Source organism: Rattus norvegicus, chromosome 1 (assembly GCF_021556685.1).
Source record: "Rattus norvegicus strain SHRSP/BbbUtx chromosome 1, alternate assembly SHRSP_T2T, whole genome shotgun sequence".
Classification (NCBI taxonomy): domain Eukaryota; kingdom Metazoa; phylum Chordata; class Mammalia; order Rodentia; family Muridae; genus Rattus; species Rattus norvegicus.
The window spans coordinates 167,017,447-167,043,980 of record NC_141534.1 but is presented as its reverse complement, the minus strand read 5'-3'; the positions used below and the strand labels follow the sequence as shown (position 1 = coordinate 167,043,980).

The window sequence follows — 26,534 nt, the reverse complement described above, 5'->3', positions numbered from 1 at the left end:
GCAGAGGCAGTCAAAGTGCTGTTTGCTCCAAAGTCGTGTCATAGAAAGTGTAGGCAAAAGTGTAGCTTCATTCCTTTTGAAGATTTGCATTCCATGTCTCAAATATGGAAAACCCTTCCCATACCTGGAAGAAGACAACAGATTGATTTTATGTTGCTTCTCTGACTATAAAAATGACATGGATCTGTAAAAAGTCAGTCAGAAGACGAGAAAAAACCAAAACCCCCAAAAGACAAGGATGAGAACAAAAGGCAGCCCAGTGCTACCACTAAAGTAAGCACAGCATTGAGACTGTGGGCTTCAGCACACCTGGATGGGAACATACTTGCTCTGTGTGTGGGTTGGAGCAAACTACTTAACTCTGAACAGTTTCTATAAAATTGAGATAAAGACTTAAGTCATGTAACATCTCTACATTAGTATACAGGCGATCTTAGCATCCTAGATTGTTGAAGAGTTTACATGAGAATATTTAAACACAAAGTCTAACATGGCGCCTGCCGATTCAGTGACGGGAAGTCACAGTGGGCACAGCCGAGCTCCACTTCTTTCTCAACGGTATTTCCCTTTAGATCTCAATGCCTTCGTTGTAACTAAACCTCAGTCAAAATACATTTGTTAGGAGTCTATTACATGTGGGTGTTATGACATTATGAAGACAGTAAGTTTGAATTTTTATTTAGTGTGTGCATGTATGGAGGCCTGCATGCACCATGGTGTGCGGAGATCAAAGGATGATTCCGTGTGACTCGGTCCTCTCCTGTCATCTTTATTCGGCTTCCTGGGACTGAACTCAGGTCATCAGGCTTGAGCACTGTACCTGCTGAGCCATCTCATGGCCCTGAGAGCATATTTAAAATAGTTTTTGCTTATGAAAACTCTGTTTCAAAGTGCATATAGATGGCTTCCTAGTCACTCTTCCCATGAACAACATAAAGCTGGTTTGAAGTGATGGGACCTCATCTTGGATATGTGTATGTGTGAAGGGAAAATAAAATCTAACAAGGCTTCTTGAGGATTAGGGTCACTGCTAGGGATACCCACCACATGTTAGGTACTCAATAAATAAGTAATTGTTATCTGAACTATTATCTGAATTGTTACATGTTACCTGAACTGTTACATGAACTAAAAGACTTTCTTCATCTCTAACTTGTGGGAGGGAAAAATTCCAAGGGATACTCTTCTCTGGTTTATTTTTGACCCTAAAACCTTTTCAGTGAATTTGTAGACACAACTTTAATCTCTTTGATGTGGTCCTAGGTTTGTTTATGGGTATTTGTTATGATTTTCTATGAAATCCATTTGCTGGGTTTCTATGAGACTAAAAGAAACATCATTTTAAAAGCACTTGCTCAATATGTTTGTTATGGAATAACGTAGTTACCAACTATTATTAGTGTGATAGTGGTGAGCATATTTGAAGACTTTATGTCTCATTTATAACTCCAGCCAAATAGAATAATTTGATTTCTTTTCTCATCTGCTCTTTTTCTCAGTCTTTTCACATCATCCACGAAACTCCTGGTTGATCCCCAATCTAGTGCCTTTCCATGTTACTTCTGTATTTGCCCTCATCTAATTAGCAGCCTTTTCTTCCTGATTCTAAAAGAAAACTGAAACCAGGCAGCCTTTTCAGTTTTCACTATCCCTATTGTTTTTTTTGTTTCTTTGTGTTTTGTTACAAGTTCTTACTTACTATGTAGCTCTGGCTAGGTTGGAGTTCCATAGGTAGACCAGGGTAGTCTTCGGCAGAGATCCCCTTGCTTTTGCTGGGATCAAAAGTATGTGCCACCATGCCAGACACCACTATTCTAAACCACTCTTCCTCCTCCTTACTTACATATCTCTGGAGAATGTAACATTGTAACCTTGACCACAGCTCTACCCCCATCACTCCTAGAAGAGTACAAGGCCCTTTGTAGGCTTTTGAAAATTATATCTTATATGCATTCATGCTGCAGCAAACCTTTGAAGTTCTTATTCCCATCTTACAAAATGAATAAACCAACACTTAAAAGTTAAATAACTGGGGCTGGGGACTTAGCTCAGTGGTAGAGCGCTTACCTAGGAAGCGCAAGGCCCTGGGTTCGGTCCCCAGCTCCGAAAAAAAGAACCAAAAAAAAAAAAAAGTTAAATAACTTGGGACTGGAGAGGTGGCTCAGTGGTTAAGAGCACTGTCTGCTCTTCCAGAGGTCCTGAGTTTAATTTCCAGTGGCTCACAACCGTCTGTAACGGGATCTGGCGCCCTCTTCTGGCACACAGGTGCACATGCAGATAGAGCACTGCTACAGAAAATCAAATAAATAAATCTTAAAAAACAAAATAAAACAAACAAAACAAAACAAAAAAACTTACCTAAGAGCACACGCATAGCAAAATCAGGATTCAAAACCAATCAGTTTACCTCCACAGCCTGTTTCTGTTTCTTATCCAATTGCTCCAGTAGTTGGAGGTTTATTAAGGATCTCTCTCTCTCTCTCTCTCTCTCTCTCTCTCTCTCTCTCTCTCTCTCTCTCTCAGTTTTCCTTGGAATAATGTTTATGTGGCTCCATTACACAGCTTAGTAGAGCCAACAGGATCTGATTCTTTCCATGTCTCTTCTCCCCGGTGGCCCCTTCTCCCAACATTTCAGTAGCTAGAACAATCTGAGACAGTCTTCCTCTCTCTTCTCCTACTGGAAAACCTTCGCCACACTAATTTTTGAGGGATTTTAACAGGCAGTCCTTTATCTGTCTCTTGTTACTGCTGCCCTTGTTGTGCCCCAGTGCCTGAGAAATACATCAGAGCATCTACTTAAAGTTTTGGCTGAAAAAAGCTATCAAGTGGCAAGTATGGGGCACCCCGCTTCACTCCGTTGTCGATTCAAAACCCATAGTTCTCATCTTAAAGGAAATGAGAAATAGTTTATTCTGGAGGTATTTTGAGTGACCATGATCCGGGAACCCAGATTTAGGTTATCCCAAATCCCATGCTCCAACATGAAAGCAGTTTCATGGAGTTCTACAGAACAGCAAAATTCACAAATCAAGGCAAGTTTAAAATACAATCAGAGAGTAGAAAGATGGAAGAGGCTTTCCTATAGACTCACGATGTTATCTGATGGCATCTTTAGCTTTTGGGTTGGTAGAAAATAGGAATCTGCTAAGTTAATAGATTCCACAAGGTTTTTATCCCTTAAATCACCAGTGTTAATTCCGATACGGAAGTGGGTAAGGAAGGTTCCAGAGGGCTAGAACTAGTTTAAGGTAAGGTAAGTCTCTGACCCTGCAACATTCCAATCTCTCCACAGTACTGAAATTCTAGTCAATCTCTGCAGACATGGCCTCTTTCACTACCATTGAATTCCAGTGCTAGACAGCAAGAGATATTTTTCACTTTCTAAGCGGAAAGATTCTTGTTTATAGCGGTGAAATATATGGTCATGAGTCAGTCTGCTCGTGGCAGCGGAGAGACCGAAAAGTCCTCAGGTGTACAATCACAATCATCGTCGCACGCCTCACTTCTGGTCGGTCTGGATTCAACCTCTCTCTACGTTAGCCTTGGCTGTTCGCTCACAAGTTTGGCCCTCATCTGCCGCCGTAGTGCGGCGCCTTGGTTGCCCTGGGAAACGACCTGCGACCTGAGAGTGAGCGAAGCTGTTTCCCGCCGGCGGGAGCTACGGCTGGGGCGGTCTGAGCAAAGGATTCGAAGCTGCACCACCATGGCGGAACAGCTGTATCTAGAAAACATAGACGAGTTCGTCACGGACCAAAACAAGATCGTGAGGAGCTAGGACTTGAGGGGGGTGGGAGGTGCGGGAGTGCAAGGCGGGTGTGAGGGGGCCTGGGCCTGCCGGGTCGGCGAGGGGTGTAGACCTCCGGTGCCTAGGGCTTCACGGGGACCCGCTGAGGTGGGCGCTAGTCGCCACTAAGCACTTGTGGGGGAGACACGCCCTGGGGCAAAGCCTCCCGCGAGCGCTGAAACTCCTGGACCTTCGGCGGGATTGTGGGGTTCGGGGGGCGCGGAACCAGGGAAGCAGGAGGGGTTCGTGAGGCCTCCTCCTCCTGTTCTGTCCAGTGATGGGCCCCTCAATCCCCGGAGGAGACCGGACGACTTATCTGGTCTACTGACGGGTGATTTACCCTCCAGAGACAGTTTCCTCTTCCTGGAAATTTAAATATTGAAAGCAGCTCGACCCGCCTCTCTGGTGTAAAGATCGAGAGAGACTTGAACGCGAAGGAACTTTGCAGTTGTGAGCCCGTGGACACAGCTTGGTACAGAATGGTTACAGTGACCCACACCTCCCAGGCCCTCCAGGCTTTTGTGTTATCCCTAGAAGTGGGATTTAGCCAAGGGCCAAATGACGTGTTTATGGGCCATTAGTACTGGACAGATAATTCTTGAATCCTGGGTCTGTCTCTTCCCCTCATGTCACTCAGCCTCTGATCAAAACTCTTCTTATTGGGACTACATCATTTAACGTTGGAAGAAACAACAGACATATCGGGTCTCGGAAGGATGGAAGTTTGATGCCTCTAGTTATCAAAATTACCTCGATACTACATTTACCCATTTTACTCGGTTTTGTGATCCCCCACCCCAACTGTTCCTCTTTTGTATAGTTGCAAGTTTACTGAGAAGTTCCTGGGTTATATGCTTTCAAATAATCTAGGTTTTAGATACATTTTAGGATAGTTTTAGGTAGTATCTCGAAGACGAGTGTCAGAGAGCTTAAGTAAAACAAGGAGTGTAAGCAAAATAATCTTTACATATATTTGGCTTGGCTTTGTAGATTCTTAAAACATATTATACTTAGTGTCACACACACAACTTTTTTATTATATTTAGTGGCACACGAATGAATGAGTGTGCAAACACGTGTGCTTTGGCACATGTGTGGATGTCAGAGGCCCGGTTCTCCAATCCCGCCATTTGAATTCAACAGATGGAAGCCAGGTTATTAAAGATGTGGTAGCAAGTGACTAACACTGCCACTGAGCCGTCTCTCTGACCCACCTTCATAGATTCTTTTTTGTTGATTAGTCTGTGAAACATTTTAGTGTTGGTAAGATGACTCCCTGGCCTGACTCAGTGTATGGCTTTTCTAATGGTGTCTACCGTAGTTTATATGACACAGTCATCCAAGAATGAGACTCTTTAGAAGCAGGCCCTTGGCATTTATCTGTACTCTGGAATCATCTAATAAAACCTTAAATGTTGTTTTTTTGTTTCAGGTGACTTACAAATGGCTAAGCTATACACTGGGAGTTCATGTTAACCAGGCCAAACAGTAAGTCCATTTTACTGCTAATTTTAATAATGTTGGAATTTTTCTTTCACTTTGTTTTTTATTATTTTCAGCATAATCTTTTTATTTGGGAATTTCACATCATGCACCCCAGTCACACTCACTTCCCAGTCCTTCCAGGTACAACTCCTACACTTATGACCTCCCCCCACCTACAAAAAGCAAAACAAAACAAAACAGCAAAAAAAAACTAGTCCAATCTGAGTTGCCTGTATAGTCATGGGACATGGTCAAACTCCCAGTGGCCAGCTCCTTAAAGAAAACTTTCACTTTGTTTTAATTCTCATAGAACTCTTTGGTTAGAACTGACTTTCTGCCTGTGTTAATAGGAAAGAATATTATTTTCTCTACCTTTTACTACTTTTGTCTGTCTTTTGAACCGTGTGCATGTTCATGTATGTGAATGTGGATGCTCACAGGCTACAGGACATATGGAAAGGTTAGAGGACGATCTTGGTTCCATCCCTGCCTTTCTAAGGGGTTTAAGATGGGGTCTCTTGGTATTCTCTGCTGTGTACAGCAGACTGGTTGGCCTGCAAGCTTCTGAGGATACTTTGGTCTCTGCCATCCTCTCAGCACAGGAGAGCTGGAATACAGAAATATGCTACTTCTCCAGCTTTGCTTGGGTCCTGGGGATCTGACCTCAGGTCCTCATGCTTGCATGGTAGCCTTTGACCCACTTAGAATTTCCCTTCCCCTGTACTCCTCCCTTTTAGATCAGTGGACTCTATGCAAATGTGGTAATTTGAAGCCTTGACTCCTGGTTAACCTCACTTGTGTAGTGATTTGAATGAGATTGATCCCCCATAGGCCCAGATATTTGACCTCTTGGTCCCCAGTTGGTGGCACCTTTCTGGGAGGTTTAGGAGCCCCAGGCTTGCTGGAGGTGCTGGAGGCAGGCTTGACTGTCTGGTCTTCCCCCACTTCATGCTCACGTTCTCGGATTTATTAGTTATGCTTGCATTTGAAGATGGGAGCTCTTGCCTGTCACCCTTCTTCCCATGGTGGCCTCTTGTCCCTCTGTACACCCAAATAAACTCTTTACTCTGTAAGATGCTTTTGCCATGGTCTTTTATCACAGCAGCACAAAAGTAACTTTTATTAAATAGTCTATCCAGTCTTCTAGCTTAGATTTATATGTTTGTTGTTTTAGATTTTTATTTTTTCACATGTTTGTTAGGCCTAACTTTGGCCCATATTTTCATAATAGTTCCTGTTGCTGTGATAAAGCACTGACTAAAACCAATGTGAGAAGGAAACAGTTTATTCACGTTACGAGGCAGGAACCTAGAAGCAGGAGCTGAAGCAGAGACCATGAAGGGGCACAGGGTACTGGCTTCTGGCTTGCTCAGTTACCTTCTTTGTACAGCTCAGAGCCGTTTGCCCAGGAATGATCCTGCCCACTGTGGGCTGGACCCTCCTGTATCATTTAACGATTAAGGAAAACCCCAACAGCTGGAGCTAGGGCTGTCCCTAAATCTGTTGACTACCTGTGTCTCTCCTTGTCTGGCCTAAGGGGATAGGATGGATGTACCTCGCCCTTCAGTGACTTGATGTGCCAAGATGGGGCCCTACAGATATACCCATAGCCCCATCAAGTGGAGGCAGTTCCTCAGTACAGGCTCCCTACTCCTGAGTATGTCAAAGTTGACGATGCTAATGATGATTTAGGTCACCACATGTTTGACTTGAGCCTGATGCCCTGAGTTCAGTTCTTGGGACTTCTCAGAGGTGGTCTTCTGATCTCCACTCTCGAGCTGTTGCATGTATGTACACACGCACGTACTAATTAAATGTTTGAGTGAGAGTGAAGCGAGTACTTAGGATGGCTAGAGCACTGCCCTTCTTGCATTTAACCACACCTTTTTATTTTATTTTTGTTAGAACAGATCTAATTTGAGGCCAAAAGAGAAATGACAACTTTTAAGTTAGTGTTAGAATATTGACCTGCAAAGGTGCAGAATGTTGTCCAAAGAGGAAGAGTTACTTACTCACTTGAAGACACGTGTGGGTTAAATGCCACCTTGCTTTGTTCTGCCTCTGGGAAGTCTGATTTTTATTTGTAGGAGGAGCTTTCTGTGAGCCAGAGCAACATGGTGCCCGTCTTAGAAGCCTCTGATTTCTTGAGCCAACAGTTTTATCTTTAAGTTAATTCTATTGGTGTAGCTGATTTTAGCTGTGATGTTCAAGATCTTAAGGACTGAAACTGTTAGCTCAGGGCTAGATTTAGACCTGTTTTTAACAAGATTGTCCAAGATCAACTATGGCCTAAACCTAAGAGTTGCAATAACTCTGGGAATGGACACAGATAAGAGCTTTATTTATTGTTTGTTTGTAAACAGGGCCTCACTGTGTAGATCTGATTGGCCTGGAACTCACTTTGTAGACCAGGATGGCCTTGAACTCAGAGATCTGCGTGGACTACAACTGGCTGTGCTTTATTTATTTCAGTGATAGGTGTTTGAATATGAAATGAAGCAACTGCTATTACAGTCACCTAGTGGACATTAAAGTAAAGGTGCATTTGAAGGATTAGAGCTATAGTTTGTTCTAGCCTTAACATGCCATCTGGCCTATGTGTCCAGTTGGGTAGTGGCTGTGTTATTCAGACCCTCCTGTGCCTGTGCCACCAGGGTCAGCTCTCCGCCTTTGCCTAGGCAAGGGTTGGGGCCAAATCTCACTGTTAATTCTTTTATAAAATCTATTTAAACTATATTGAACCACTAAATAATTTACCCATCCAAAGTATATTTAATATTTTTAGTGTGAAGCTGTCACCATCGGCAGGGTTTTTGTTTGTTTTTTGTTTTAATCTTTCAAAGCAAGAAAGATAACTAATGCCAATTTAGAAATCATCCCATTTGGTAAATCAGTAGCAACCCAACAGATACATAAGCAAACATTTTAAACCATTTAAAAACTAACTAGAGGTGGTTCAGCAGGTAAGAGTACTGCCTGCTCTTCCAGAGAAGAGCAGGTTCAGTTTCCAGCAGCTTCACGGCAGCTCACAACCACCTGTAACTCTGGTTGCAGGTGAATCCACTCCTTCTGCCTCCAAGGCACTGCTCGCATGTACTGCACAGACGTACATGCAGTCAAGCATTCATACACACTAAAACCAAAATAAAACAGCCCTTACATACTTAGCGTCACTAGTGATGAGTCGGATGCAAATTTGAATGCTTCTGAGGTACCTTTTTCTCTTAGTATAGTCACAGTTTTACAGTGTTTCACCACTCCAAAATGAATCACGCCTGATAATAGTCACTGTTTTTTTAACCTCTGTCTCTCACCTCACCTTTCCTAGACAACTATTAATCTTTCTGTCTATAGAATATTATATATACATATGTACACACACATATTCATACTTATCTGGTTTCTTTTGGTTAATGTTTCAAAGTTTGTCCAAGCTGAAGTGGGTATTGGCACATAATTTGTTTTATGGCCAAACACTATTCCATTACATGTGTTAGTTCTTGGTTTCAGAGTTGCTCTAACAGAGTACTACAAAATGGGTAGTTTAAAACACCAGGGGTTTATAGACCTCTTCTGCAGGTTGTCTCCTTGGAAGCATAGATGATTTGATCGTTCATGAAGTTTGTCACTGTTTTGATTACTGTGGGTGTGTAACAAATTGGCCCAAACTTTAATGGAAGAAACAACCATTCATAGGTTCTGCAGTGTGGACCGGGCACAGTGGGAATGGCCCATGTTAGCTGAGTGGTATCTGAGTCTTAGCTGAAGTGTCAGCCCAGTCTTTAATCATCTTTCTGTACATCTGTCAGTTGCTGCTGGTTGTCAGCTGACTGAACTTTAGCTGCGGCTATGGGCCAGGGTGTTGCAGGGCTTGGTGTCTTGAAGCAGTCAGATTTCTTGAACAGCTGCTCAGGGCCTTAACAGCTGTTCTAGCATACAACAGAAGCCACTCATCTTTCTGACTTGCTTCACCCTCAAGCAGCCCCTCAAAAGTCCTCCTTGATTCATTGCCTGGGCTCCAACCCTAATAAGAAAATGTAGAGCAGTATGTAGGGAGGGAGATGCTGTCTCAGACATGTTTAGAAAATAGAAAATGTAAACTAAGAGGAATGATTAAGTGCCATTAATCCCCAGTGCTCAGGAGGCAGAGGCAAGTTGATCTCTGATCTCTGGGTTCAAGGACAGCCAGGACTACACAGAGAAACCTTTTCTTGAATAAACAAAACAAACAGAACAAATTCTTGTTTTTAGTTCTTTTTTAAAAGTATTATTTTAGTCTTTAACAGAGAAGATCCTTCCTCATTGATTTAAACATAACTTAAGATTGAGAAAATATTATGGAGAACTAAAATTGGTTTAGTTCTTGGGGAAGTTATGATTAGAACTGATAAGGAGGGGGTTGGGGATTTAGCTCAGCGGTAGAGCGCTTGCCTAGCAAACACAAGGCCCTGGGTTCAGTCCCCAGCTCCGAAAAAAAGAAATAGGAAAAAAAAAAAAAAGAACTGATAAGGAGAGGAAAATTAATGTTCTCAAAGGGGAGGCTGTAAGTCATCATAGGTGTTGGAAATATATTCTGTAAGAAGTCAAATTTTTTCAGTGACTTGCTCACACAGGCAGTATCAGCGCTGTGGAGAAAAGATTGCATTTGACTGACATGCTTAAGAGCATGATGAGCATGATTCTCACCTTTCATTTTTCTACTAGCATGGTCCTAATTAGCATAAACAGTCAAGAATCCCACCTCATCTGCCCTTCTAACATGATCTCTGCAGTGGGAAAGACATGAGAGAGCAAGGTGGAAGAATCCATAAAACTGGCAAATAGTGCAGGCTTTGTACTTAAGTAACTGATGGAATTCAGAAAGGCATCCATATAAACCGATGTAGATTGTGGTGTAGTAGGACTCAGCATACTCCTACTACAGGGAGGAGTAAACTCTGTTAGCACTCAGCAGGCAGAGGTGTTCTGCTCTGCTACAGAAAGCTTGGAGCAGGAGGAGTTAGGTGGATGAAACCTATATAACCCTGCCTGGCCTGGAATTCCCTCTGTAAGCCAGGCTGGCCTCAAACTCACAGATCTCTGCTTGCCTCTGCCTCCCTTCCTAGCATTAAAGGGAGGCAGACAGAGCTCTGTGATTCAAGTTCCTACCAATTTTAAGCTTATGCTCTAGGAAGGAAATGGCTGGTCCAAATGGGTAGGAACTGTGACTCCTTTGTTCACTGCTTAGAACCCGAGTGAGCACTCAGGAAAGTTTTGTTTCTGTTGGCTTTTTTGCTGACTTGCATTTTAAAACTTCACTATGACACCCTCACAGATAATGATGGTGAAAGAGAATATAGGTGACCCTTGGACTTGAAATAGTCTAGTAAAGAGGACAATTTCAAGGAGGACAGAATCAAGAATTGGTTGGGAGGGAGGAATAATAAATAAGACTTGGCAACTCATTCCATAAGGAGAAGGGTAATGATTTCTGGCTAAGGTTGTTTGAACAAACGATGATGTCATCAGGGAAAAATGAAGCCATAGAGTTGAATAAAATAGGCCATGGAGAATACCAGGGGGTGACCAACCATATCTCATGTCCCAGGAAACCTATCTAAGTCAGGCAAACTGGGGTGGTTGGTCGTACTAAAATAGAGAAAGATGGCTAAAGACAAGACTAACAGCTAAGGAAAGGAAGGCACAGAAACTGCAGGAAAACGTGGAGCAGTTGTATCAGGAGACTGGGTTGGGTATCCTGGAAGGTAAGAGAGGACATCTGGAGAAGAGAGTGGTTGACAGAGGCTGAGGTTTACTTTGGCTTACTACATAGCTCTGGGTAACTTGGTACTTACCGTGTAGACCAGGCTGGCCTTGAACTCATAGAGATCCACCTACCTTTCCCTGTAGGGTTAAAGATAATGTACCACCATATCTAGCTCTCAGAGTTCCTGAGTTTCTGGCTGTTCTCAACTGAAGTATGATATGTTGTAGAAGCTTGCTAAATATTTCTTGCAATAAAGACAAATGCTGTATCTCTTTTTATTGTTCTTTTCTTTTTTTTTTTTTTTTTGGGTTCTTTTTTTCGGAGCTGGGGACCGAACCCAGGGCCTTGTGCTTCCTAGGTAAGCGCTCTACCACTGAGCTAAATCCCCAGCCCCTCTCTCTTTTTATTGTTAAACTCCATTGAGGGGCATCAGCTTCTGGTATTGTGGGTGATTGGGATAAAAGTGAATGAGGACTTTACTGCAAGCAACATTTCTGCATTCAGTGTGGCAGTGTAAGGTTAGGGAACGTTTTAGATGTTAGATGGTATAAGCTACATCATGAAACCTCTGAGTAAGTAATTCAGTAGTTAACACGTGGATATATGTTTGTCATGATGTATATGATAGCTTGGAATATTTAATGTAATGATCTCATAGAATTACTAAAAACCCCAAATCATCACCAGAACAGCACATATATATAGACTGCCGATACTTGAGAATAGAGGCTTGCAGAGAGAGTATGAATCTGGGTTATAAGAATTATTCATGGCCTGGGGAGATGGCTCAGCAGTTAAAAGTGCTCACTGCTCTTCCAAAGGTCCTAAGTTCAATTCCCATTAACCACATGGTGGCTCACAACCATCTGTAATGGGATCTGATGCCCTCTTCTGGTGTGTCTGAAGACAGTGACAGTGAACTCATATATATAAAATAAGTAAGTCTTTAACAAAAAGAATTATTCATGTAGTAATGGCACTTCTGCTTTATGCCTGAAGATATGAAGCCTATTAAATTTTATTCTGGATGCCATAGCTACATAGTTGTCTCACTTTTGTATCTGCTGTTTAATCATTGCCACTGTTTGGCTGTGGGTTCTGTCCCTCGTGGCATATTTCTAGATTTATCTCAGTTACTTCCTGGGTCCCTCAGCCAACTCAAACAAGTTGACTTCAGTCCCATGCTCCGTCTAAAGTTCATCCATTGTTTTTTCAAAAATCTGTCTGTTGTCTGTTCAGTAAGTAAAAAATTATGCTGTTGAAAAAGCTGATTTTATATACACACACACACACACACACACACACACACACACACACATATATATATATATCTTCTAAGTCATGAATCAGGAGTTGATGAGGAAGTTGCATACTAATGAGTCACTTTTGTCTTGCTTGTAACAGGATGCTCTATGAATATGTTGAAAGGAAACGGAAGGAAAATTCGGGAGCTCAGCTGCATGTTACCTACTTGGTGTCTGGCAGTCTTATACAGAATGGACATTCTGTAAGTTCTCTTGTAACAAGGCTTCATGTTCATGAGATATAAACATTAGAAACAACAGGAGAAAGAAGCAAGATTGAGTGGTGTGGAAGTTTTAAAGTACCTCTTAAAGAGAGTGAGCGTTCTGAAATTTTAAACTAAATCTGCACTCAGGTAAGGCTAGGTAATATCTTGGCTGTGATGAAGAGACTATCCCTGTTAGTTACCTAGGAAATGAGATATTAGGGAATGGCTTTTCCTTGAACCTCTTTTTTCTTTTGGTTATGTATTAAAGACTTACTTGTACTTAATTTTCATCTCTTCAAATGTCAAGTCACAGATTCTGGTGTTAAAAAAGGAGGAAAAAGATTGGGCAACTTTGTTTGTAGCATGAGCACTGGCTTTGATAGGTCACTTAGAGTGCCCGCTGATAGACCTTAGGCTCAGCTGCTGGGACAGACGGCGGCGTGGGCTGGGAAGTGTGTTTGGGCTCCTGCATCTTTTTTCTGTTCTGGTCCCATCTGCATCTAGCCCACCAACATGGGTACTGTTGCTTTCTTCATCTCAACCACAAAGCAGTTTCAGTCTCAGGTCTGTTGCTTTCTTGTTGACTTCCATTTTTCCCTCAGGGGTGGGCACAGACATCACTGTGTTCTTCCTAGGCCTTGCGAGGCTCCAGAAGCTCTGTTGTCTTGTACTGACTCCAGGAGCATTCATGGTTCTTGCACACTGGCGAATGGCACGTCTTCTCTCTCTTCACTTTCCTTGCGGCTGTCTGAAGTCACCTCTGTTTCAGTGTCATTCGTCCCGGGATCAGGGGCCCCTCTTAGAGATTGTCTTTTTTATTTCCCTTTTGACTTTCACTCAGAATTGTAAGTTTACTGCCATAATACTGATGGGAGTTGGTTTTTAACAGGGCTCTCAAGCATGTGAGATTTACAGCTCTTAGGTGAGCTTTATGAGGAGAAGCAGAACTTTAGATTCAGATCCCCGCGTTCTCCATCCTTCCTTGTCAGCGTACTGTTGACACTCAGGTGTTTAGTCATCTGGGGTTCTCTGCCTTGTTAATGCTGCGACCCTTAAATACATTTCTTCACGTTGCGGTGACCCCAGCCATAGAGTTACTTCATTGTCATCTCATAACTTTAATTTTCTACTGTTATATAAGTATCCGCTGTGCAGGATTTTTGATATCCAATCCTCAAGGGGTTTTGCCCACAGGCTGAGAACCACTGGTTAGTGGGTCATTGTTATGTTAATTAGGACTTGCCATTACTAGTTCTCATTAGCTTTTTTATGTAGTGATTTTTAGTTGAGAATGATTTTTTAAAATCACCACCTAATTTATTATTCATTTACATTAGAGAATAGTCACTTATATAGTAATAGACATTACAGAATAGTCAAGTTTTAAGCTGGAATCTATGCAGAATTTTTTTAAGGACAGGTGTGTAGCTTGGCTGGTAGACTAGACTGACCACAGAGATCCACCTGCCTCTCTCTGCTCTGGATTAAAGATATCACCCACCACACCTGGCCTCTATGAAGAACTCTTATCGAAGTCTAGTATGGTTGTACATGCTTATAATTCTAGCATTTGAGAGGTTGATGCAGGCGAGTCTAGGCAGGACCTCTCTCAAAAATATAAAATAAAATTCTAACAAGTAGCAGGGTTTGCGATGCTGTGCTGCTGGGCCCTTCATCTTGACAGGTGCCCACTGCAGTAGTCAGCTCCGCTGATCTGCACTGTTGTTGCACAGCAAGGTGGCATGGCCACCGTTGAGGCTGTGCGTTTTCAGTAGCCCCAAGCACAGGAGCACTTAGCCACGCTGAACTGCCTGGCCGTCTGGACTGCTGCCTTAGGTTTAGTTAGTTACTGCCTCTAAGGCTGCACTGTGAGTCTGCGTGCTTCAGTGGTTAGTGTCTATGATAATGTAATGTGTGCAGGTGTGTGTGTGTGTGTGTGTGTGCATGTGCATATGTCCAAGTGTGTGTGTGTGTGTGTGTGTGTGTGTGTGTGTGTGTGTGTATGTGTGTGCATGTGCATATGTCCAAGGGTACACAAGCACCTGTGAAGGCCAGAGGACAGTCTTGGGTATTACTCCCAAGAGTTGTCTACTTTGTTTTTTGAGACAAGCCTGGGACCTGAAGTTTGCTGATTTGGCTTAGGCTGGTTGGCCAGTGGCCTCCGGGATCCTCCTGTTTGTCTCCTCAGCACTAAAATTGTAAGTGGTCCTACCATTGCATATCTTTCTACATGGACATTGGGAATCGAACTCAGATCCTCTTGCTTGCTTGGCAACCATTTTAGCAACTGAGCTATTGCCTTGCTTCATTTTTTAACTAGAGAAGAAACCAAAAAAGAAAAAAAAATCTATGAAATTTCTTAATTCAAATTTATGACTACATTTTTAAAAAGCTTTCTTCGATGTATTGGGGAGATAGCTTAGTCGTAGAGCAGTTGCCTAGCATGTACAAGGTTGTGGGTTTGTCATCAGTAATAAAACACAAAACAATAAAACTTTATGTTGTTGTCAAACATGGCGGCTCACACCTGTGATTGGCAGCACTTGAGAGCCTGAGGCAGGAGGTACTGAGTTTGAGGCCAGCCTGAGCCTGAGGTTGCTTTTCTGTCTCCTGAAAACCAACCAACCAAAAATAGATTGCTTGATTTTTTTTTTTTATATTGCTCATCTATATTAAGGATTTTGGTGGTTCCTAACATCGACACACTCATTGCTGAAGCCAAATTTAGATTTAGAGGAGAAAAATGAGTATTTTTAATAATAATTATTGAATTTTTTTTCAAGAATTATTTTTGCAAGTTTTTTTTTTCCTGTAGGATATATTCTGCTTAAATCGCCCATTGTGGCAATTTACCAATTTAAGATCTATTTAAACTCAGTTCTCTTTCCTTCAAGAAAGGGCAGGCCTTCCAGGGATATCAACCAAACATGGCATATAAAATTGTAATAAGTTTAGGTACTTCCCCTCATATAAAGGCTAGACAAGGCACTCCTGTAGGAGGACAAGCGTCCCAAACGCAGGCAAAAACTTCAGAAACAGCCTATGCTCTCTCTGGTAGGAGTCCCATTAAAAACACCAAACTACATCACTATCACACACACACGCACACACACACACGCGCACACACACACGCACACACACACGCGCACACACGCATGCGTACACGCACGCACACGCACACATGCACTCACGCACACACACGTACACACACACGCACGCACGCGCATGCGCACACACGCACACACACACACACACACACACGTCAGTCCCATGCAGACTCCCTGATTGTCAGATCAGTCCCTATGAACCTCTGTGAGTTGAGGTCTAGTGCAGGTTGGTTGATTCTGCTGGTTTTCTTGTGGTATCCTTGACTCCTCTGCCTCCTACAATCCTCCTTCCCCTCTTCTGCAGGACTCCCTGAATTCTGTATAATATTTGCTGTGGGTCTCTGCATCTGTTTCTATCAGTCTCTGGATGAAGCCTCTCTGATGACAGTCCATGAGTATAAAAGAATAGATGGATATAATGTTTATTTAGTTCTGTAGATTATATAGTAGTTATTGTTTAGTCATTTACTAAAAGTTACTGTTTGAGATTGTTTTGTTTCATAAAAATACTGAGGCTGACACTCATTTTCCTTACTCTCTTTTCAAGATGATGTAAAATATGCAAATTTAAAATAAGTCAGACTGCCCTATACTGTAGTGTATTTTCAGGGTACCCAGTGTTTTTCTAATTTCATAGTTACACAACTGAGTCGAGGAAGCTGAAATTCTGACTTCTGTAACTCCTTTACTGATGACGTGTTGTTCCTTGCAGTGCCACAAGGTTGCAGTAGTGAGAGAAGATAGACTGGAAGGTAAGCGTTGGAGCGGCTGAATAAGCTTTCCACTTTGCCTCTACTGCATTGTGTACAGTCTGTATAAAGTGTATTTGACTATTTAACTAGAGTCTAATATTCCTTTTACTAATGGTTTTTGAATCATTAATCTTCTTACACTTGGCTAACTTCTTGTTGTTAAGGCTGACATTTATAAAGTACATCTATGACAGGATTTCAAGACTCATGATAGACATAAAAAATTGTCAGGAATTCTAGACGACATGGCTCCTTAAGCTGGGACTGTGACATTATGTTGAGTATATTATGAATAACCAAATCTAGGCCTGCAGAAAAGATTATCAAACTGAGCTCAGAATAACCAAGACTTAATTCAGTATCAAATGTGGTGAACAGTGAATGTGGCAGTATGTATGGGATGATGAGCTCACAGAACGTGGGTTCCTGACAGTGCTCCCGTTGTTACATCATGTAAGCTTGCTGCAGCCTCAGTCTGAACGCACAGTGCTCTTTGCATTGCGTGCCATCCTGCCATGCAGCACCAGTGAGTATGGCCTGACCCACCTTGGCCCGGACTGGAGCCCAGACTCATGCTGTGGTGAATGTTCTCAGTTGTAGTCTTCTCATTGTATATGTAAACTTCTGTGCTCTGTTAGAAACATAAACACAGAATGTTTTCCCATCCTTGTTCCTTAGTGTGTAAGTATCAAATTAGTGTGCTTGGGATTGTATTTATGTTAGAATATTAGATTCTAAAAATTGCTATTTGGGTTGTTCCTTGTTTTATTTTAAGAAGAAGTTTAGTAAACTTCAGCTAGATCAGGGTTCTAACAATCTGGAATGGCCTAAATATACCTCTTCTATTTTGTACTATGTATTTCTGCAAAGTCATCGACAGCACTGATGGTTATAAAAGCAAAATATTGATCAGCTAGAAAACATTGATATGTTCTGCATTCTGCAGTGTCAAATATTCAGCCAAGATTTCAATTCTTTATGTAAAAATAAACACGCATACTTGTTTCATTAGTTTGCTTAATTTGTTTTCATCTTTAATAATAAAATTATATGTATGCCAAAGGTTGTTTTAAAATAAAATTCTTTATGACTATCAGTAAATTTTTAAGTCGTATACTATATATATGCAAATATATTTGCATAAAAATTTCTCTGGCTCAAAAGGAAATGTTAAAAAACTCCATCATATGTGATGGTTAATATGTTCCAAGCTCTATGCTAGGCTGTGGGTTCAGGGAACAAGTTAGGCACAGTGCCTTCCCTTGTAGAACCCATAGTTCACTCCTATGATAATGGTCTTTTGATTTTTCCTCTGTAGACTCAGTTCATTAGTAATAATATTATGTAGTTGCTTTCTTTAAACTGAAATTGAAACATACAAGTGTGTCTTCTTGGGAGAGATAAGTCTTCTCAGGTAGTGATTACTTAACTGACTGAAAACAAGGTTCATAATCGTCATTAATCATCAGTCACTATTTGCTGAGTGTCCCTGGGTGAGTAACACCCTCACAGGTGCTGTACTTAGAAACAACTCAGCTTCACCATGTCCCACTGCAGACAGAGGCCTGATGTTCTACTTTATATGTAGCCGTTTGGCCTGTTAGAGTTTTTGGACCACCATAGATTGCAAATGGCTTTAGTGCAGAAGAGTTTCTTGTTAAAGTCCCCACAAGCTATGAAGTTGTGTATTAACAGACTGCTTTTCCTGTTGACTTGTAGCAGTGAAGTCCAAGTTAGCTGTGACTGCCAGCATCCATGTGTACAGCATCCAGAAAGCTATGCTAAAGGACAGTGGGCCTCTGTTCAATACCGACTATGACATCCTTAAAAGCAATTTGCAGAACTGCAGCAAGTAAGCTCCTTAATGTTCTTGTGGGCTTCTTTACGAATTGATTTTGTAAGGTGTTTACACAGTGGCTGCCTCTTAAGAGTGAGTGCCAAGTCTAGTAAAACCTCATTTATCTTGCAGTAAGACACATGCCTAGTTTTATTAGTACATCATAAGGTGAAAAATAGCAGCCACTACCCATATTGAAACCACACTGGACTCCCCATAAATCTATTTCTCATATATTTATCCTGTCATCACCACCAGGAATGTCTGTTGTGTCCCCTCAGTACCCCTTTGCCCTCGTCTCCGCTTGTCTGACTCTCCCATCCTTTAGGGGCTAGAGCAAATGCTGCCCCTCAGAAGACTGTTCCTAAATTTGACGTCCCATTCCTTCCAGCCAAAAGTGACTTGTCCCCAGAGCTCCATAGCCAAGATCAGATCTTGTAAATCTTTTGTGTTCTTCAGGGCACTGGACAGCGACAGGCCGTAATGAGTGGATTTTAGAGACTGATAATTATAGGTTTTAGTCCTGTTTTGCTACTTAATAACCCGGCGGCTTTGGACAAATTACTTAATACTTTCTAGCTTTGGGTTCGTCATCTTTAAATCAGTTGTGGTGATTCCTACTTTGTGAGATTGTACTAAGAGCTCAAGTCAAGTCTCTAAAAATATTCTTGGGTATCTACCACTTTGATTTAATAATAATTTAAATTTCGGGGGCCGGAGAGGTGACTCAGTAGTTTAATGTACTTATTAATTCTGTAGGGACCCCAGGTTCAATTCCCTGTACCCTACATGGTGACTTACAACCATCTATATAACCCCAGTTCCAGGGGATCTAATACCTTCTGGCCTCCTTGGGCGTTGTGGATGCATATGGTGTACAGGTATACATGCTAGCAAAGCACTCTTACATATCAAATTAAATAAATTAATTAAAAGCTAATTTGGGTTTTTGTGTTGTATATCTGATGAGTACCATTGAATTGTTACTTTTGACAATGTGGCCCAGTGCCTGTTCCTGAGGTTGGCGACCCACAAGAGATAGCATTATAGTACAGTGCTGTACTATATGAAAAGATTTTGGAGACAGGCATTTATTACCAGCTTCTGGATAGGTAGAAGTAGCTTTTCTAAAAGGTTAAGGCATTTAGGTTGAGACTCAAAAGTCCAGTAGAAATTGTCAGGGTAAAGACGGAGCTGAGAGAGAAGCATGGCATTGCACAATCATTGTCTGTGGCTAGAACCTAGGGTGGCAGACAGGTGAGAAGTAACTAGAAGACGAGTCAGACACCTTACTGAGTGTTTTTCGTCGAGCTTAGGCTTGATTCTGAGAAGAGCTGTTGGGGTTTGACTGTGTAGATTTGCTGGAAATCCCAGGGAGGATATTTATTGCAATATTTAAGTCTCAAGGTGAGCAGAAGGATTTTGGGTTTAGGTAAGCGCTGGGCCAGAGCAGCAGATGCAACTGTGAAGAGAGAATGTAGAATGAAGGAAGGATAGAAAATAAAACTGAGGGTTATGATTTTTACCAGCCATATGACTTTGGACAAAGTATTTAGCCTCTTTGTGATTCAACTTCCTTCAATAGTACCAATCTCACATGTAATCAGAGATTGAGTAACCTAAGAGATGCAGTGCTCTTACAGCTGTGTTCCACACAGAGTAAGTACTCTTGCGGTTGCTCTTTATTCTAATGAATGGACAGAAAAGAGGGGGTCTAAGAGGCAGCATCCAGTGAAGTAGAAAATTATGAAAATATATGAGGTTTCATAAGCTAGGGCAAAATTTCAAGAAAGGGGGACTAATGGATGCTTCAAGAGAAGCAGGTCAAATAGAGATGGAAGCTACCCACTGGATGTGGTGATAGCCTCCGAGTGCTAGGGGAGGGTCAGACTGATCCAGCTGAGTAAGACAGGAAGAAGGGAGACTGTTAACGTGGATAACTGTTTCCAGAAAATGTGACTGGAATGGAGGAAAGGAGGACCATAGCTAAGGAGAAATTGAATTATTCATTTTTTTCTTTTTTCTTTTTTTTTTTACGAAGCTGGGGACCAAACCCAGGGCCTTGCGCTTGCTAGGCAAGCGCTCTACAACTGAGCTAAATCCCCAACCCCAAGAAATTGAATTATTAATATTGAATATTTAATTCAATATATTTAATTATTATATAGTAAATATAATTCCAGAGTTTCAATTCATATATACATATACATATACACACACACACACACATATATACAAATATACTTATATACATATATACACACACATACATACATATATATGTAAAATTTTAGAGTTGAGGGGATGTGGCTCGGTGGTAGGGCTTGCTTATTATTCATAAGGCCTTGAGTTCTGCCTCAGCACTGCAAAATAAAATAAAGCCCAACCACAGAAGTAATTACAAGACTGGTACTGAGGCAGGGGGATCACTGAATTCCAGGCCAACTTGTTACTTAGCACCAGATTAGCCAGGCTAAGGGCAAGAGAATGCCTTAAGTTGTGTAGTTACATAAGAGTCAGAGGGAGTGATTGAAGAAATAGAGGGGATGGGATAACTGATCCTTGGGGAAATTGATACAGAATTGACAACTGTATTTTCTTTAAACACCGTCTGATGAGGATTCCTGTTGGTTAACTTTTCAAAATGCTGCCCAATACACAGTACCTAATGTTGCCTCTATTAATAATGGGCATTATAATGGATTGGTTAGGGTTTTGTTTGGTTTTTGTTTTTTTGTTTTGTTTTGTTTTGTCTCTTTATTTTAAAACTTGGAAAAGATGGACATTTGACTATTTATTAAATAGATATATAGCCAGAAAATAATTTATAAGATTCCTGTTTTAGGGAATGATTTCAAGAAAAAATACTTTGCTAATTTTATGTAAAACATTTAATTATATTTTAAAAATAATCTGTATTAAAATCGTGTGGCATGTCAAGATGACTCATCATATCCAATATCAGATAGAACAGCTTCTGTTAATGTCCAGCAAGTAAACAAGGAAGAGTAGGAACTGCTTGGGAGTTTAGCAGTGGTTCCCAGCCCTCCTAATGCTGCAACCCTTAATACATCTCCTCGAGTTGTGGTGACCCCAGCCATAGAATTATTCCATTGCTACTTCATAACTGTAATTTTGCTACTGTGAAGAATCATAATATAAATATCTGATAGGCAACTCCTGTGAAAGGATCATTTGATCCCCAAGTGAGTTATGACACATAAAGTTAAGAACAGCTTAGTTAAAGCAAAATTTGTCTATGCACAAAAATGCCAGGGTACGTAAGAATGTGGTTCATAGAGAACTGCAGTGAGCTCTAATACTGAATATCTCTGTGGAATTTAACAGTTAGCCAGGCATGGTGGTGCAGCCTTTGACCCCAGCACTTAGGAGGTAGAGGCAAGAAGAGTAGTAGTTCGTCATCATCCTCAATTATATAGGAATTCGAGGCTAGCCTGCACTACATGAGACCCCAAATCATGGTTGATCTTCCTGTTGCTGACAAAAGAAAACTTTAAGGAGAGAGGTTTATTCTGGCTTAGAGTTCAGTGGCACAGTGCATTGTGGTGGGGAAGTCAAGGCTGCAGGGTCTTGAGGTAGCTCGTCATATCATAGTTCCAATCAAAAATCAGAGAGCAATGAAAGCATGTTCCTCTCACAGTTTCCTTTTTATAGAGTCCAGGATCTCATTCCAGGAAATGGTGCCACCTATAGTGGGCAGGTAGGTCTTCCTCAACCAAATCAAGGGATTCCCTTACAGCTGTGCCTAGAGGCCGGACTCCCAGGAGGTGCTAAATCTCATCAAATTGACAACTGAGAGATTAACCATCTTATCTTTTTGGGGTGTGGAGGGAGCGGTTAGAGACAGGGTTTTTCTGTGTAGTCCTGGCTGTCCTGGAACTCACCCTGTAAACTAGGCTGGTCTCAGACTCAAAGATCCTCCTGCCTCTGCCTCCCAAGTGCTGGGATTAAAGGTGTGTCACCACTGCCCAGTTGACCATCTTGTCTATCAGGAGCTGGGGATGGGACATGAAGTAGGAGAGGAAAATGGGAACGTTTATCTCCATTAAAAACATTTGTGCTTGTTCTTAAGAATTGTGAGCCTCCAAAAGCCAGTGTTTTTTAGAAACTGCTGTGAAAGCAAGGAAGGTGAGCAGTCTTTACTGTTAGGACTGCTCCAGCCCAACTTGGTGTCTTCCTGGTTTCCAGTTGCTGTCCTGATCCTAAGATGTGGAATGCAGGCCAAAGAAAGAGTTGTCTTTGGGCTACCTTTAGATACTGACAGTGAAATAAAACACTGCCTTTTCCATTGTACCTGAAGTGCTGCAAGGCCAGCGAGGAAGACCAGTGGGTAGAAGTCACTGATTTCCGTCTGTTCTCTTCAACCAGAGGTGCTCTGAGTGGGCCACAGTGACTCAGTGGAAGATTTGTGTTGCTCAGAAGCTACTTAGTCCAAAGTTATTTCTGAGATGAAATCGTCAGTGACATTCATGTAGGCAGCTAGTTATTCTAGTTAGTTTTGAGTAGCTCCTGATCTACATGGTTTCTGTGTCTTCCGAATGTTCTTTTTCAAGTTAAGGTGATCCATGGAAAAAGAAAGGGAAGCCAGAAGCTCTCCCCACCCCCAACCAGTCATTCTACCCAACTGTATACTGAGCTCCTGAAATACAGAGCATGAAGAGGCCTCCAGGCAACCTTCACCTACCCCATAAGCAAAACACTGGGGAGTAACATGTTGTCTTAATCAGGAAAGGCTGGGGTAGACACAGACTCTGCCTTATGTGTAACCCCTGAGAAGGCTGAGTGGCTCCCATCCACATCGTGCGTGCACTGTTGCAGTGGAGTCATGGGAAGCAGCACATTGGCACTTACTGGAGACTATGAGTGGACGGTTCCCAGCAGTACACTATGCAGACTGCTCACCAAACGTCACTAGCCGTTAGTGTGTTGCTCCCTGGTCTTAGTTGGTATTTTTAGAAGTGAGAAATAAATGGATGCAAAGGAGCATGAGTTATGGGAACAAGTGGCTCTATCCCTACCTCACCCTTTAAAGCATGACACTCTGACTAGGAGAGTTGCCAAGAAATTGGTTAGTAATGTATGGCTTTTAGCTCTGGCTCTGTTGATAGTTACTGCTGCTAAAACTTGGGCAGAGGACCTTCTGGATTCCTAAGGACAGTGAGATTATCACTGTTTGCTGGAGAATAAGAGGCAAATAAAAACAAGTGTAGATGCTGGCTGGTGGAGGTGCACACCTTGAATCCCAGCACTCCAGAGGCAGAGGCTGGCAGATCGTTGTGAGTTCAAGGCTAGCCTGCCTATATATTGAATTGTAGGACAGCCAAGGTTATGTAGAGAGACCCTGTCTAAAACCAAAACAAAAAGAACAAAACCCAAACAAACAAAAAAGCAAGTGTGTTCAGTATGATGTGATAGAGTGCAGTTGATTGAGAACTAGCTTCATAACTAGGTAAGTGCAAATCGTAGGCCAGAGTTACTTCTTCACACTGCCTATTTCTTTACCCAAATGAGAGTATTATGTGAAAATTCTTTCTATGATCAGTCTAGTTTTAAATACCTTAGTTTTATATTAATGCGAAAAGGTATAGAGAAGGCACAGAGTTTGAAAATGAAGTTTGATAATGACATTAATCTTAAACTCACGTCTGTCCTTAGGTTTAGTGCCATACAGTGTGCAGCTGCTGTCCCCAGAGCTCCTGCAGAATCCTCATCCTCCAGAAAGTTTGAGCAATCAAATCTTCAGGCAGCAAGTGAGACACAAGCCAGTGAGCTGACTACCAATGGCCATGGTCCACCTGCCTCCAAACAGGCTTCCCAGCAGCCCAAAGGAATTATGGGAATGTTAATCTCTAAAGCTGCTACTAAAACCCAAGACACCAACAAGGACACCAAAACAGAAGCCCGAGAAGTAACAAGTGTAAGTCTTCTTTCCTGTAGGCCGTTTTTCTGTAACAGGATGAGGATCTCGCAAAGCCTTCATGGCTTCCATGCGAGCCTATTTATTAACAGGTTCCACGATCAGTTCTGAGTTGTCTGCTTTGGTTCGAACATTTATGATTGTCTGAGGTCTTGCAATCACGTCCAGGCTGGCCTCATCCTCTTCCCTCTCTGCCTCTCCAGTGCTGGGAAGAAACATGAGCCACTGTGCCTAATGTGGTTTGAACCATATTTAGTTAATGTTTAATATCTCCTCTGATAGTCCATTTTCCCCCATAATACTTCTCACCAAGATTGGATTCTCTTTCTATAAAATGGTGATACCTGGCTTATACACTAATAAGATTGTTGTGACAGCCATTGAAATAATGTACATAGAAATCATCCTGAGAACATGCAAGTTTGAGGAATTGTATATTTATTAGCAGTGTGACTTTGAGAGCACTTCCTTCCTGGCATATTTAACGGTCCTGCTTTGGTTTATACTTTTTATTCTTGTCCTTATTCTTCATTCATTTCTCTTTGCTTTTTATTGCTAGGTAATCTGAACTAAAGGGCATTAAAAAAATAACTGTCTTGGTTTGGTGGTACATGCTTGTTATCCCAGCATTCATGGAGTTGAGGCTGCATGATGAAGCTCTGTCTCAAAAAGAAAATAAGAGAAAGATACAAAGATACTGCTTTAAGAATGCAGAAAGTGCAGCTTTTGTTGTTGCTTCCTATCTTTGTTGTCTTCAAGCTTCTGCTTTGGAAAAAAAGAGGGAAGATGGGGAACAATGCACATTGAATCCCTGCTGTGCACTCACTGCCCAGTCTTTTGTGGAAAGCCACTAGCCACCCTGTTTGATTCTCACTGTTTTTTGTTTGTATGGGTCAGACTTGAGCCCAGACTTTTGATGTAATTTGCCTGTAGGTCATACTGCTATTAAATGGTAGGTCCAGGATTCAGATTCACTTCTGATAATTTACCCTCTTTCCCGTTGTTTACCATACCACTCCTGATTTAATTCTTTTAAGACAAGTAATTTTTAAATGTGCTCAAGGAAAACTCAGATATATTCATAAAATTGTATAAACAGAAAGCAAGCTTTGGGAATTAGAATCTGATGCTGTCTGGTGATCTGGATCCCTATCCTAGGCTCTTGTAGCTAACATCTGCTCATTTTGCCCTGATATAGTCAGTGCTGTTAATACAGAGTTGGTACTGTCAAGGCAGAAGGCTTTGTTTTTGTGACAGTTCCTCACCTGGTCCATGCTGACTTTGACCTTGAACTCCCGATCCTCCAAGTTTCACCTCCCATGTTCTGGAATGACAGTCTTGTGTGTCATGCCTGGCTTTTAATATGCTGTATCACTAGAGATTGATTGAAGCCATGCACTCCAAGAGCAGTCTAAATGTTAAACAAAATTTAAAATTGTGTCTTTTTTTATGCTTTTAGGCATCTTCCGCTGGGGGCAAAGCACCAGGAAAAGGGAATGTGATGAGCAACTTTTTTGGAAAAGCCGCCATGAGTAAGCATGTTCTTTATGTTACTGTAGTAACACAGATGCCGAGGTGGAGACCGTGAGTCTAATTTTTGCCTATCCAGGCGTTCCTTCTTCCTAACAAATTCAGTTTGCCAACCGACGTATTGGCGAAATAACCAACCACTCAGGAGACTCTCTGGGTGTACGTGAGAGCTCTTGGAGGGCAGTTTATATTATCTCTGCTTCTACTTCCTGCCTTAGAAAGAAAATACAATAATCACTCCATGGAGTTTTGGAAATGGGTAATTAAAATGAGAGAGTGGCTGCCTATATTGAGTTATACTTAATATCATGGATACTGGCATCAGTTTGCTTGGTGTGATGCTAACTACTACCGTCTCTCTGGGGACCACAAAAATAAATATTTTTGCCTTTCTTAAGTTGGTTTTTAAGATTGCTCACAGCACTAAATTACATGTCAATGTGAATATAGGCAGTAATGGTCAGGCCATTTAAATGCTTTTTTTTTTCTTTTTTTTTTAGGAAGGAAAGATCTCTTATTTAAGTAAGAATTCTTTCTTAATGGAAAGTACCAATAGTTAGAACCAATAGCTACATATTTTTATACTTCTCATATCAAGTACTCATCCCCTGGGGGTACATGGCAGAATACCAAGAAGAATGTAGGAACCACACAGAGATCTGTGGCCTTTTGTTGCATGCCTATCCAAGCAAAATTAATGTGAATTCTATTTTTCCATGATGGTCAGTCAGTACTCGAGGAGGATTGGAGTGATGGTGTGTTTTATGTGCTGTGGAGGCTCTTAGAACCTTTTTATTGTGAAAGTAGAAAATGTGGTACTTGGAAGGTATCCAGAAACATGCTTT

At 41.6% G+C, this 26,534-nt stretch overlaps 1 protein-coding gene across 3 annotated transcripts in view; it reads left to right on the top strand.

The window, feature by feature from the left end:
* The first annotated feature begins 3,609 nt into the window (after nt 1-3,609).
* The window catches only part of Pold3 (DNA polymerase delta 3, accessory subunit), a 38,596-nt gene continuing 15,671 nt past the window's right edge, over nt 3,610-26,534 (top strand). For 2 of the 3 annotated variants that reach the window (XR_015685468.1, XM_087656913.1), the window contains exons 1-7: nt 3,625-3,763; nt 5,217-5,272; nt 12,420-12,522; nt 16,345-16,384; nt 18,104-18,236; nt 23,898-24,159; nt 25,619-25,691. Coding sequence is in view for 2 of the 3 variants with exons in the window: in XM_087656913.1 (XP_087513039.1) it covers nt 3,704-3,763; nt 5,217-5,272; nt 12,420-12,522; nt 16,345-16,384; nt 18,104-18,236; nt 23,898-24,159; nt 25,619-25,691 (727 nt within the window). In the remaining variant the exon portion in view is untranslated. Of the gene's footprint in view, nt 3,764-5,216; nt 5,273-12,419; nt 12,523-16,344; nt 16,385-18,103; nt 18,237-23,897; nt 24,160-25,618; nt 25,692-26,534 lie in introns of all 3 variants that reach the window. The other variant, NM_001024750.1, reaches the window with a different exon arrangement.